We start from the raw sequence: 14,795 nt of genomic DNA, 5'->3' as shown, positions 1-14,795 counted from the left end.
TTGCGAACTGATGAAGTAGTGGTGTATGGTAAAGTGTTGTCATTAAGCAACAACAGGATGATACAAGATGACAGACAAAATTTCTAGTTGGTGTGTTGAATGGTTGCTTGCTGTATATAAAGGAAAAATGTAGGGTAATACAAATAATAAGAAAAACAATATCATAGTATTTAAATATAGCATTAATAGTATGCTGTCTCACGGTCTGATTAATTAGATATCTAAGTGTAATGTTGTGAAGTAATATGAAATGGAAAGAGCACATAAGAACAGTAGTGGGGAAGACAGATGTTTGGCTTTGGTTCATTAGGGGAATTTCAGGAAAGTGTAGCTCGTCCAGAAAAGACATACCATACAGAACACTCGTGCAACCCATTCTTGAGTACTGCTGATGTGTATGGGATTCCCACCAGGTCAGATTAAAGGAAAACATCCAAGCCATTCTGAGGTGTGATGCTAAATTTGTTACCGGTAGGTTCAATCAGCACATAAGTATTACAGAGATGCTTCGCGAACTCAAATGGGAATCCCTAGAGAGAAAATCACATTCCTGTCGCAGAACGCTGTTGAGAAAATGCAAAGAACTAGTATTTAAAGCTGACTGAAGAATGATTCTACTATCACCAAGATATATTTTGTGTATGGATCAAGAGAGATTAGGGCTCATACAGAGGCACATAAGTAGTCTCTTTTCCCTTACTCTGTTTGTGGGCAGAACAAGAAAGGAAGTGACTAGCAACGGCACAAAGTACCTTCTGGCACGCATCGGCTGGTGGCCTGGAGAGTACATATGTAGATGAGGATAACCGACAAACAACTGAAGTACAAAAATGCTCAGGGAAATTCAAGAAAAACAGAAATACATCACTTAGAAATGAAATAAACAGGAAGTGCAGGGGAAGCCAAAGCAACGTGGCTGCAGGAAAATGTGAAGAAATCTAAACAGAAATAGTCATCAGAAGGGCTGATTCAGAGTATAGAAAAGTCAAAACAACTTTTGATGAAATGAAAAGCAAGGGTGTCAACACTGAAAGTGCAATGGGAATGCCACTCTTCAACATGGCAGGGAGATCAGATATGACATGATTAACGAAGAAATTAGAATCAATATGGAATACATAGGAGATTCAGTATTAGAGTCAGAGTTAAATGAGCTTTGGATGACAATTTCTGAAATCGTTGGAGAAAGTGGAAACCAAACAACTGTTCAAGATGGTGTTTAGAATACGTAGGTCTTGGAACATACCATCAGGCTTGGAAATACGTCATCGACACATTCTTGAAGACAGCAAGGGCAGATAAGTGCAACAACTATCGCACTATCAACCTAACAGCTCATGCATCTATGTTGCTAAAGAAAAAACACTATACACATGAATAAAAAAGAAAACTGAGGAGGAGTTAGATGATCAGTTTGGCTTAGGAGATGTAAAGGCATCAAAGGTGGTTCTGACATTGCAAAGGACTTTTTGACAATGTTGACTGGTGCAAGATGTTCGAAATCCTGAGAAAAATAGGATGAAGCAGCAAAGAAATACGTACAAGAACCAAGAGGAGGCAATAAGAAGGGGAAAACGAAGAATAAATTGCTCAGATTAAAAAAGGTGTAAGGCTGGGAAGCATTCTTTCACCCCTAATTTTCAGTCTATGCACAGAAGAAGCAATGGCAGAAATAAAAGAAAGGCTCAAAAGTACAATTAAAACTCAGGGTGAAAAGGTATCAACAATAAAACTGGCTGGTGGTATTGCTATTCTCAATGAAAGTGAAGAACAATTACAAAACCTGTTGAATGGAATGAAGTTCAATGAGCACAGAGTATGGATTGAGAGCAAACCAAACACGACAGTAATGAGAATTAGCAGAAATGAGATGGCAATAAACTTAACAACAAAATTTTTAACCACAGAGTACAGGAAATTAAGGAATTCTTCTAACTTGGAAGCAAAAAGCACATACTGGTGGAAGCAAGGATGACATAAAAGCACACTAGCACAAGAAAAGTGGACATTTCTTCCCAAGAAAAGTCTTCTACTATTAAACATTGGCATTAATTTGAGGAAGGATTTTCTAATAATGTACATTTGGGACTCAATTTTGTATGGTAGTGCATCATGGACAATGGGAAACCTACAACAGAAGAGAATCGAAGCATTTGAGACGCAGTGGTGTGACAGATGAATGTTGAAAATCAGGTGGACTAATAAGGTAAGGAATGAGGTGGTTCTCTGCAGAATTGCCCAGTCAGATGATGTAATTTTTTTCTTTTAAAAAGAACCTCTGCATATCAAATATGTGCATTCATACATGTGGTAGTGATAATTAACTCTGTTTATACAAGAACCGCATCAATGAGATATCAGGATACAAACAGTAGCCCATTTCCTTGCACTGTTTTAATCCATATTCCATTTCTGGCATGAAACAGATAGTCCCACATCTCACCCACAGTAATGAACTGGCACATAAAATTATTTGTATTATTTTTCAAATGGCCTAAAAATGTTGGGGAATTCATTTTCACATTTACTTTTGATCAGAAAAATAATTCAGAATGTATCTTGCACACAGCATTCTCACAGTCGATTCTTCAACTAAAATATGGCATCCACTTTTTTTCTGTTGTACAGATAGCATCAACTGTTCGACATACCTGTAATTCAATACTATACTGTGCACTCTCTTTGTTTTATTTATGGCTATTGTATGATGACAATGACGATGATGACTAATGAGGTTTTCAAGGGCTCTCATAATAATAGGCCAACAGAAGAGATTTGCGAGGAATGTGAACAGAGTGCTGCTTTTGCAAGAAATGACTTATGGAGAACAGTGAACAGAATCAATAAAAGATGATGTAGAACATGCCCAGGTGGAGATATAGCGGTGAGAGGGACTGTGCAGCAAAATGTTTTTCCAGAATAAGAGACGCATTCCGAAACCCCCTTTCTGTCTCTCCATTTGCACTGACACTAGGAGAGAATATCATTAAAAAAAGAAGTCATCAGTACAATGTGAGTGATAAGATCAAACAACATAGATTTCCTGTATAGGAGAGGGTGGGAGAGAGATTTGGACTTCAGATGTGCCTCCCCCCCCCCCCCCCCCCCTTGCAAAACAAGTGGAGGATGTGTCACCTCCCCACTCCACCCCGTGAGTCATCTACTAAAGTGGATTCTTTACATCAAATGGAAATACTCATTTTCCCTTAGGAAGATTGAAACACAAGCTGCTTTTGTTACACTGTCAGACAGGATCTGTTGCAATTCAGTGTTATGTGTGGATACTTTCTGAAAATGTGTTGTGAATAGAGATAGTGGTAAACAAGTCATAAAATGAAATGTCATGCCTGATGCTGTAGTTTTACTGCATGAACAGCAAAAACATAGTAAGCAATGAACTTTTTTTTTTCTTTCATCATTTTGCAGTTGGAGGGGGTGGGGTGGGGAGGGTGTTACTGAGAAAAACTTTCAAAAAGCTTTAAAATTACATGTAAAGCTTCTTGAAAGCTGTTAAGTGCTCTCATTCTCAAATACTGAATGAATAGTGTGGGCAATTTGCACACCATGAGTTATGCTCCTCAAAAAATGTGCACAGTTTCTAACTTTGATACTATCTGTATTGTGTTAAATCTTTTAACATAAGACTGTACCTCTTTTATTGTAAAGGTCACATAAAAGTTCTTGAAAGCTGGGCGCCACAGGGTAAGTCGGTGAGTAATTTTGTCCCCTTCAAACTACTGTGGAGGTTACTGCACAGGAGAATATCTGTGATAGGTTGAGGCTTTACATGTGTGAGAGCTCTGTGTACTGCTATTAACTCCACTGTGTACATGCTGCATACAGTAGAATGAGAAACTTTTTCATAAACATTTTTGTTGAAAAATGTACAGCCTACTTTCTCATTATTTACGGAGCCATTGGTATTACAAGATCAACAGTGTTAATGTCAACCACACATAATGCTGTCATCGTGTCACACCAACATCAGCTGGATATAGTAACTTCAGGCTTGCTGCCATACGACACTTTGCTGGGTGCAGAATCTCCATCACTCGCTGTGAGATTGACAGGTGGCACTAAGTATGCAAACAGCAGTGACTGCTAAAGGCCACACTCCCAACATAGCAAAAGGCATTCATCCATGCCTCATTAGTTTGTGCATGTGGAAAACTGGGGAGGGGGTGGGGGAGGCAGATGGGGGAAGAGACAGCATCGAGATAGTCATACTTGCTCGCAATCATCACTATACCAGAAGCTACAAATCAGTAAGCCAAGAACATTATACAGTTAGATGTACAACAGACAGTTCAATAGAGAAACATAAGTATTTTCTGTTACAGCTTTTGCCACGTTGGTTACATGGAACACTGTAAACAAAATTGTGTAAACTTTACCCATGCAATTGTATGTCTTTGTGTTTGTAGTATAAAAGTCTACCTTGTATCCAATTCCTGCAACTGAAGAGACAACATGTGTACCGGATGAGGCAATAAGACGTAACACCCATTTTATTTCCTGTATGTTTCCAGATATCAAAATGAAGTTTTCTGCAATTGATTATGCTGAGGGGCATGTAATGTTCTGTATGGATAATGCTCTGAACTCTGGCACCAACTGAGATATTAAAACACATACGGCATTTTCAATGGAACCATATACTTTTCGTGACTGCATACAAAAACTTCTGGAAATACGATTACCAGGTGTAGAAGTATGAAACCAGAATTTGGTCGTCATAATTACACGTCTGGTTGTTTGAAACTCATAAACAATATTATCTCCATTGCTGTTTAAACAATATTATCTCCATTGCTGTTTATACATTTCTCCCACCTCTCTGGCAGGCTACAAATGCCATTTCAAAAAAAAAGTAGTTCTTTTGAAGTGAACCCATCAGCGAGCCATTTTCATACAAATTGCAGCATTGTTCAGCAAGAGCACACCCCAGTGATGCAAACAGATGATAATCACACGGAGTCAAGTCTGGAGAATAAGCCGCATGCCCTAGTATTTATCAACTGAATGCCTCTTTCGTTTCCCTGATCAATTTTGCTGTGTGTGATGTGGCGCTATCATGGAGCAATATGACTTTGTGTCGTCTTTTTCCACATTCCGTTTGTTTTTCACATAAAGCTCTATTTAAATGGATCACTTGCTGTTGGTAGCGATCAGTGTTAACAGTTTCACCAGGTTTTAGCAGCTCATAATAGATGACAACCTTCTGATCCCACCAAACACAGAGCACCCTCTACTTTCCGGCGTCTTGCAGTAGATGTCGATGGTCTGCCTGGATTCACCCACGATTTACAATGCTTGGGATTCCCAAAATATTTCCATTTTTAATCACCTGTCACTATTCAATACAGAAATGACTTTCTTTCGTATCAAGCGAACAGCAGTTCACAAATGATCTTTCGATTTGCTTGCTGTCTTTCATTCAGTTCATGCAGAACCCATTTTCCCACTTTCTGCACCTTTCCCACAGCTTTCAACCGAAGAGAAACTGCTTTCTGTGTCACATTCAATTGTTCTGCAAGTTCCTGCTGGGTTTACGTATCATCCACTTCATCCAATAAGGCCTGCAATTCATTGTCTTCGAACTTTTTCAGTGATTTCCCATCATTTCTCATGTCCAAATAAATCACATCTGAATTTTTTTAACCACTCAAAACACTGTGTTTTCCCAAAAGCATGTTCACCGAAAGCTTTGACATGCATTTGATGTGATTCTGCAACAGTTTTCTTCAAATTACAACAGAAAACCAATGCTGTCCACAAATCGTATTTCATAGGCACAAAATGGACATGTTCACAGGTTTGAAACAGATACCGTTGTATGGTATTTGGGTTACTGTGTTTTGACAGTGTCATCAGCCATTACAGGAAGCAGATGGTGCTGCATAGGTGGGTCATGGGACTTACACTGACAGCTAGCAGCATCTATAGGGAAATTCCAGTTTCATGCTTCCACACCAGGTACAGTGATATAGCGCTCGTTAATACTTCTGTTGAAAGATCTCGGGGGGGGGGGGGGGGGGGGGGGGTCCGAGAAACGCCCTAAAACTGGAAAGCAATGTGGTCAGAGTTGGCTACTGCACCAAACAGGGCCCTCAAGCCAGACTCAGTAGTTACACGCAGCAAGACAGGCCTATGCTACTATGATAAAACTCATTTCTTATACGACATAAGATACAAAGTCAGCTACGGATTTTGCTTGTGAAACAATGGCATATACTAGCTTCCATTGCCATTTCAACAACATTTGTTTGACATTCGTCATATAAAAATAGCATTTCCCCTCATTAGTATACCTGTCTGCATGTGAGAAATGTTGAAGCACAAATGACCTGCCAGTAGACAACACAGCGCCTGCTAGTTCTGCAGTGGAGACAAGTAAACAGTTGAAACACTTCATATGAAGACATAGCCTGGCACGAGTGTGTTTACAGTGCAATAGCCAATTTTGGCCGACTTGCTTTTCAATTTCAGAATATTTTTTGGATTCTTCTGCGAAGAGTTTCAGGCTCAAAAGTAATCAGCACTACATCAATATCACTGCACTCATCTTTTCAAGCACTTTTGGGTGTTGTTAAAGAAAGTATGTCACATCATACTTGCTTCCATATCTTGATCGATACCAGAGTTAAGACATTAAGATTCTTTATTACATACAAAAAAAGTGCCCTTCGGTGTACTATTACTTGCTAAAAACCTGATTTCAATATCTAAAACCACTGATAAAATAAAAGGTGAGTTATGTTTTGTACATGATGCACCCTATATATCAGAGTAAAGATGCTCATCGTGGAGGACCGAATAGAGCCTGTGGTGATGAATATCAGTGTCTGTGTGAACACTGATGTCACACCAGAGATACATAAATATCACAGGTCATGGAATATATCATGTGTGAAGCTCCACATGCAGTTAGCAAGCAAGTTACAATGAGAAAAAACAGTTCTCAGTTCACATCTTTTAACCTAACTGCTGCTATTCTCCCTTTTTCCAAACAATTCATAAGAAGATAGATGTTGAGGTTCTCAAAAAACACCGTGTAACAGTGATTTTTGGCCTACAGTACATCTTAACCATATTCTCAACTAACAGTTGTTGGTGGCATACCTTTACAATTGGGATATCTGCTTGAACAAGGAGACCATCAAAAGGGCTCGTGCAGAATGTTCCAATTACAAGGTGGACTGTGCTGTGGTGCTCAGGGTCTAGTAGGACTGAAACAGAAGGTGCTGCTGACCCATAAATAGCACATCCTTAGTCTAATTGGGCTAAAATCAATGGCTGCTAAAAATTTATAAGAGTCTTTCTGAGGAAGCTAAGACCGTTTAACTTCTACATATGAATTGTCTTGAGCTGCTTTATGTGCAGTACCCATGTAAGTTTACACGAGAACAGCAGTCATAAAAAGCTTAAGTAGTTTACCACTTCTAACCATCGGTTATCAAGTTATAATCTAGGTTGTGGGTGGGTGGACTGAACTCTGAAAAAGTTCATTACCTGATAAGCGTATCCATGTCTTCTGGACAGCACCTAAAGATGTTATAATGATCTGTTGAGCACAATGACTTGGAACTATAGTTTAGACAAATGTTTGTGAAGATACACAGTTGAAAATAAATTTCATCCTGCAATGGCAGCAATTCCATTTTTGGCAACTGCGAAGAGGGTAGATCTCAAGATTGAAACATGTGAAACACCGTTTTTTTCTGTACATGTTGATTACTGGAGGCTCCCGCCCTTGCCAAATATTTTTAAGGACATGAGGATAGTTAGTTTGTTATAATAGTCACTAAGGCGGCGAATCATTGGCTTGTGTACGATATCTGGGTCTGGGCAGGTACCAGTATCTTTGTACTGTGTTAGTGAATTACTGAATTCTCAATCTGTAGAAAGGGCATTATAGGTCTGTATGTGTTGAGAACATTATGTTCTGTTTAAATTCTACACTGAGTGAGCAAAATCTAGGTGACAATTGTTTTAAGCTGATATTTTAGCACTGCACATCATCAGGAATTTGGCTATGTCATAACAATTGGTATGAATTACTCTCAGTCTAAAACTATAACTATTCCATTTGGGAATTGATTCATCACAGTTCAGCTTACACTTAGGCATCTGCTGTATATGCCTTCACTGAAACAACATATCGTTCCCCAACAGTACCGCTTCACATTAATTAAATAATGTGATTTTGCTCATGGTCTTTTCTACATAATTACATTGTCAGCAGAGGAATGACTCCTTCGTTGTCGTTATGCTTTTTACCTGTTTCCGTTGGCCACAGCTATTTTGTGAGAGTAAGTTATCAAATTGTGTGTGGTATGGGTAATCAGATTCATTGCCTCCTGCTCTGTCTCTTGTCAATGTCCTTTCCTTGGGATTATGTGACATAAGCTTTAGAGGAGTAAGTTTCCCAACTGACTTTTCACAGGGACCATCTTGGTAGAATGCCAATGGGCACTGAATACATTACTGATAACATAACTGGTTACGGTCACTGTCAGGCAAATCACTGATGGGCACACCATTTAAATGGTGTAACAATTCTTCCATCTCCTGGTAGGAGGGCAGCTCTGTCTAGCAGGAGGTGTAAATTTCAAATGATTACTAGTGTACACAGTTGGATTTCAACAGCTACAGCCTCGAGTATGGTGTTCAGAAGTACCTGCTCACTGAAAGTAACAATGTGCAAATGCCTCCTGAATCCCTCATTGCCTTAGTTTGACTGTTACTAAAACATGATAGTTTCTCACTGTAGGCAGCTGACTTCCAATCACCATGATTTTTGCAGTTAAACACATACGGATGAAAATAAGAGTACGAACTGAACTAAGTTCAGCAAGGAGACTGTAATAGTCATTACAATTTCATTCTATCATCATTAAAGGAGGAAGTTTAAGGGCAGCAGAAGTTAAAAGGGTTTTGTTTAAGCCACTATTCCTTCCCCGACTTCCTGTACCAATGGTGTAATTATTACCTACAGCTACACTAGTCATTCTGCAGGAAGAAGATTCAACTTTGGCAGTGCAATCAAGGGAGGTTTTTAATTTGCGTCTCGTCTTTTTCTCCTGTTTCTTTAGATGATTTTAGTTCTTGTGGGGACCTGTTGGGTGTGCATTTGAATAGGAGGATGATTGGGCTGTTTAAAGTCCAATGCTCTTACTCCTTTCTCCCACTGACTTATTTGTGTGAGTCAGTTAAAATACAGGATGTCCCAGGGGCTGTCCCACTCCAGCAACATTGTACATGGATGGAAAAATCATGGCTGCATCAGAAGGAAATCCAGTGACACAGTATAGGTTGTGTTGCTCCCAATTTTTTTCCAGCCTTTGAAGTACGACAGATGATCAAATGTCATATTTCTGTGTCTACCTTTCCTTTTTAAAGAAAGTCAGGCAAACTTGCGGTGGTCTAAGCAGTTTGTGCGCAGTGAAGGTAGTTCCAAATAGCAACCACAGTGCAGAGTTTTGCTATTGTTTGCAAAAACATGTTCCAAAGTACAGCAAGACAATGTGACCTATCAGAAACTTCAGAAGCATCTTGTGGGTGGTGGGAAGTAAGTCTTGACTTCAGACAAGAAGTCTGAAGTCAAGACAACCTGCCACCATCATAGTTCAGTTGAGCATCATGTGTGTTCCGTGTTAGACCTGTTGGATGAAGTGGTTGTTTAGTGTGTTGGTTCTGAACTGAGAACAGGAAAATGAACTAGCAAAGGATCAATTTAGAGTTTTGTTTTAAGTTTGGCAAGACACTGAAAGAAACACACACAATGCTAGAATGTGTTTGTGGGGATCAAGCACTGTCCATGAAGTGTGTGTACGAGTGGTTCGCCTGTTTTCGGGGAGGCCTGGAAAGTGATTCTGACAATCCCCGTAGCAGATGACCAGTGACTGCCATAAGTGATGAAAACATTGAGAAAGTGAGGACATTAATCATGAATAACCACCGATTAACTGTGTGCTTGACAGCGGATGAACTGCAGATTAACCGTGAATCTGTGCAAGAGATCCTTACCCAGCAGTTAGGGAAGAGGAAAACGTGTTGTATTGTGCCACATCACTTGATTGACGGTCAGAAGCATGCACGTTTAGAGGCTTCACAGGATTTTGTTGAAAATGGTGGATGCTACACCCAATTTCTTGAACCGTATTGTCACTGAGGATGAAACCTGGTGTCTCTGGCACAGCCCTGAAACAAAATGGCAAAGCATGGAATGGTGTTCTCCGAAATCACCTCGTCGGAAAAAAGTCAAAGCCGAAAAATCATGCATCAAAACGATGCTCATCACGTTTTTTGATATTCAAGGCATTATCCACAAGGAATTTCTACCTCAGGGAACAACACGATAAGTTGAAATTTTGACCAGTTTCATGCAACATCCATGCAGAGCACGACCCTAGTACCCACAACAAGGTTTCCGTGTTTTTTGCTAACGACAATGCTCGCCCACACACAGCCAATATCGTCAAACATTTCCTGGCAAAAGACAGGGTGGTGCAACTTGAATATCCACCGTACTCGCCAGATCTCAACCCTCCAGACTTCTCCCTATACCCTTGACTTAAACTCGCTTTGAAAGGAAAGAGATTTGACGATATTCCTGGCATGTAATGAAATGTGACACGGCTTTTGAACACCATCTCAAAGGAAGACTTTTTGCAAAGTTTCTAGGCCACGTATCGCAGAACTCAGCAATGCATAGTTATGGGAGGTGACTATGTCAATGGACAGCAAGGTAACTAGTTCATAGTTCATCTACGTTAATGTTACAGGGCTATTCACCAAACTTTGTCAGAGGTTGTATTCAGGCATTTATAAGGGGTAATGCTTAGAAGAAGCTTAGAGTGTTTGAGCTTGTGTTTTAGTTACTGCTTTCATCAATAAGAATCTATTTCACATTTTTTCTATAACAGCTGCTTTGCCAAACTTATCTCTGATGTCCTCCCCTCGCCCCTCCCCAATAAAAGCCATATGTTTCACTGTCATGAAGGAATCACCATCTCTCCTAGTGTAAACTACATATTGAGCAAACTGTCTGATTCCTCTTTTCCTAAAGTGTCCCTTGTCCCGCAGTGTGGCTATGGAAACTGAAGGCTGAGGCATCCCGAGCAGTTCTACAAGGCCATTATATGGTGAAGTTGAATCCTTTTAATTTGTTATGCGTCCACCATGACACCACTACTCTTCAGCTTATGTGGGGAGGTGACAGTTCAGGCATCATTCATGTGAGCCCTGCAGTGTCAGGGGGCTACAGTAGAAAGAGTACATGATGACCCCACCATATTGGACTGGCTACTGCATTAGATTTTTTGCGTTGAGTATTGTCCATGTTCTAGGGATACATACCACCTCAATGGTAGGCTGAGAAGTTTCTCCACTATCTACTTTTCCTGCCTTGATGCTTCAGAAGACATTTCCTTTACCATGTTTATTATTCTGTTAACTGCCCCTCTCATTTTTGTATGTCTCTCTAAAACCTGCCAAACTGGCTAAGATGGGGTGTGAGATCCACAATGTATGACAAATTTAAGAATTCTGATATAAAAATGATTATGTACTTACTATACCTGACAGCACAAAAACTTTAAAATCTGGCACACAATACAATGAGGACTGCAAGAATATTCTATAATAGAAATAATATTGAGAAAGGGAGACTCCTGAATATAAAAGTGGAAGACATCTTTAACATAATCCCCACCCTATCCATCCCCTCCTCTTAATCCCGGAATTGACATTGAATCCTATAATAATAATGTTCAGGACATTAATTTTTGTAAAAATCTGAAACCTGGAAGTGAAACAGCAACTGTGTAATTCAAAATACATTGAAAAATCAGCCAACCAGTTGCAAATAAAGGTTTATTATCCTCTGACCATGGTTTCGAGATTTGTAAAAGTATCTTCTTCAGAAGTATTGGCCTTATTACATCCCATGATGCAACAGGGATCACAAGATAAAATATTTGCATAAGTTACATGTACATTTTGTCAGAGACTGAGGCTTACTGTCAAAGGCACATCATGTGATGTAATGAGGCCAATACTTCCGAAGAAGATATTTTTACAAATATCAAAAACATAGTCAAGGGATAATAAACCTTTATTTGTAGCTGGTTGGCTGATTTTTCAATCTATTATTAATTTTTGTGCCTGACAGCTTAAATACATGAACATGATTCTTACAGGATTTACAAAGAGGTTTCAAATGGGTTTTTGGTGTGGCCCTTACTTCTTACTCAACACTTCCTCCACTGCCCTTCTGTAATCAACATATACCTACTCACAGGTTTATAGTTTTGTGTGTGTGTGTGTGTGTGTGTGTGTGTGTGTGTGTGTGCGCGCGCGCGCGCGCAGGGGGGGGGGGGTAAAGGTTGGGGGGGGGGGGGGGCAGCAAGCGATCATGTATGTGGTATGCAGGGTAGATAAGTTACTCAGTTCTCAGTATTATGAAGAGGTATTTCTACCCAAGTTATTCTTCACTTAGTATGCTTAGTTACACAAAATGTACACAATCTGAGATGGTTAGTTGACCGTGTATCAACAGTTTTCCTTGCACCTGTATTATTTATTGTTATTTTAACTTCATATTGCTATTGATTTTGATATATTCAAAATGAAAATTGTTTGTAAAGGGTAATTATTCTTGTTCTTCCCTGAGAAATTACGCTGTCTATCATCACACTTTTCTGCTTATTTGTGCTGCCCTCTACACTTTGGTGACCATACCTGCTACAACTGCATCACAATCACAAATTATAATCTATGCAAACATCCTTAATGGGAGCCACAACTATCCATCTCCTTCATGTTAATTTTAGCAAATAGAAGGAACATTTTTTCTAAAACCATTAAACGTATTGCTCTGAAATTTGGACCACGTGTTCAGTGAATATTTCTCTACAAAGTTATAACGCCATGTTAAGAAATATTTATTGGTTTTTGTTTTACAATTTTTTTAAACAGACGCTTTTTTTTCTTCTAAAATTTTGTACTTTTTCTTCTATAACTCTTGAATTATACTTTTTTTTTACAATTTCTTATAGAAATGAAGAAAAAAAAGTAAACAATATTGTGTATAAATTTCATTGATATACTGTTAGCAGTTTTTGAGAAAATGTTCCTCAAAGATGAAAATTTTAAAGTTACGGGAAATGGCTTCCAAAGTTTTTTAATACATTCCTGCCCCATATGATGGATTATCAGCATCCTCTTCTTTTGCCAGTGTTAGTTTCCTTTTCACTGGTCTTTTCTTCCTTATCGCTGCATGTTGAAGGCTTTTGTCTCTTCTTCCTGCACCTCTTAGTCTTTCTTCACAATTAGGAAAATTGTGGAAATGGTGTTGTGTCCTGGTTGGAAACCTAAATGTTTCAGCACATCACATTTGATAATGTTTGTTGCCACTGCATCATACACTCCAAAACGCAATGTAATGTTTTTATCTGTACAAACACTCTTTTGGGAACCCTAATCCAAATTAAATTATTTTCACTTTCATTTGGATTTTGTGTTTCCCCATATAAACACTTTTCCAATAAACTTGGCTGTGATAAATCTCTGAATATGGGCATAATTACATCCATTACAGCATTTGGCAAACTGTTTTTATGGGCATATTTCTTTCCTGATAGGTACTTACACCACGAGTCATCACCTATGGGGCACAGTGCATGTTGTGGGTGCTCATTTGTCGATACAGTATGAAAAAATAATGCCCATACTGCTCTCCTCATATGCTCTATGCTTCTTGTATTTTGCCTAATTGCACACCCATAATACACCTGCAATCTATCAATTGCTTCATTGGTCAATCTTCCTCTTCCTCCAAGGGTCTTACCACCACTAAGCTTCTGAGATCCTAATGTCTGCTTTAGTTTGCGCAAGCGAGCCCCCAAGCGCTTCTGCACATGTCCAATGCACTCCTGTTTCTTAATGTGAATTTCATTGCCATAAGGTTTGAGTTCCTCTACAGCTTTATGTCCCTTAGAATCACCATCTCCTAGATAGTTAGCATATCGTACATTATACCACTCCTGTGATCTGGAAAAAATTGTTTTCACTCCCTCTACTTCCATCGCTCCACTCGTGTCATGAAAATTTGCTTCACAACTTTCACTATGTTCGTCCTTAGTATTGCCCTTACATCTAAAATGTTTTGAGAGAATAGCAACAGCAATTACTTTGCAACTGTCTCCACCGGTAGCTGTCACAACTACATTTAGAAATTTATGACCTCTACGTTGCCATGATCCATCTAAAGCAACAGTTAAATCTCTACAATTCCCATTATTTGTCACAGCTTCTTCAACTGCTTTCTTTATTGTTGCTCGAGCAATATCTTCAGCAGAAGATCCCACGAATTCATTATAAAATCTAAACTTGGTTGGTGGTTTTGGCAAGTTCATAATTCCACATAACATTGTCCCTGCATCACTGCCCTTGCCAATGCAACGCAAGCCATACACTAGCCTAACAGTCATATCATACCCCCTCTTTCCACTATTACCACTACGAGGAATACTGTTAGAATTAGAAAACGACTTCTGCAGCACATTTGTTACACTTCAATAACATTTTACATGCCAAACCAGTGTATGAAGTTATTTTCAATTCCAGTCCTCTTTCTTTGCAAATTTGGCCTAATACGTTATGTTTCACAATATTAGAGAGCAAGGAAATGTTAATTATTTCATTCACATCATTACTGTCACTTTCATAGTTTTCAAATTTTTCTTTGCTGTCACAAAGTTTCTTGCTGGAAGTAGTTCTATCAGACTGAT

At 39.1% G+C, this 14,795-nt stretch overlaps 1 protein-coding gene across 6 annotated transcripts in view; it reads right to left on the bottom strand.

The window, feature by feature from the left end:
- LOC126457297 (GMP synthase [glutamine-hydrolyzing]) overlaps positions 1-14,795 on the bottom strand; it is a 178,771-nt gene that overhangs the window by 144,316 nt on the left and 19,660 nt on the right. The window contains exon 2 of one of the 6 annotated variants that reach the window (XM_050093476.1): positions 10,030-10,203. The exons of 4 other annotated variants lie outside the window; for them this stretch is intronic. Coding sequence is in view for 1 of the 2 variants with exons in the window: in XM_050093470.1 (XP_049949427.1) it covers positions 7,123-7,229 (107 nt within the window). In the remaining variant the exon portion in view is untranslated. Of the gene's footprint in view, positions 1-7,122; positions 7,230-10,029; positions 10,204-14,795 lie in introns of all 6 variants that reach the window. One more of the 6 variants, XM_050093470.1, reaches the window with a different exon arrangement.

Source organism: Schistocerca serialis, chromosome 2, assembly GCF_023864345.2.
Source record: "Schistocerca serialis cubense isolate TAMUIC-IGC-003099 chromosome 2, iqSchSeri2.2, whole genome shotgun sequence".
Classification (NCBI taxonomy): domain Eukaryota; kingdom Metazoa; phylum Arthropoda; class Insecta; order Orthoptera; family Acrididae; genus Schistocerca; species Schistocerca serialis.
This window is presented reverse-complemented; position numbering and strand designations above follow the sequence as displayed.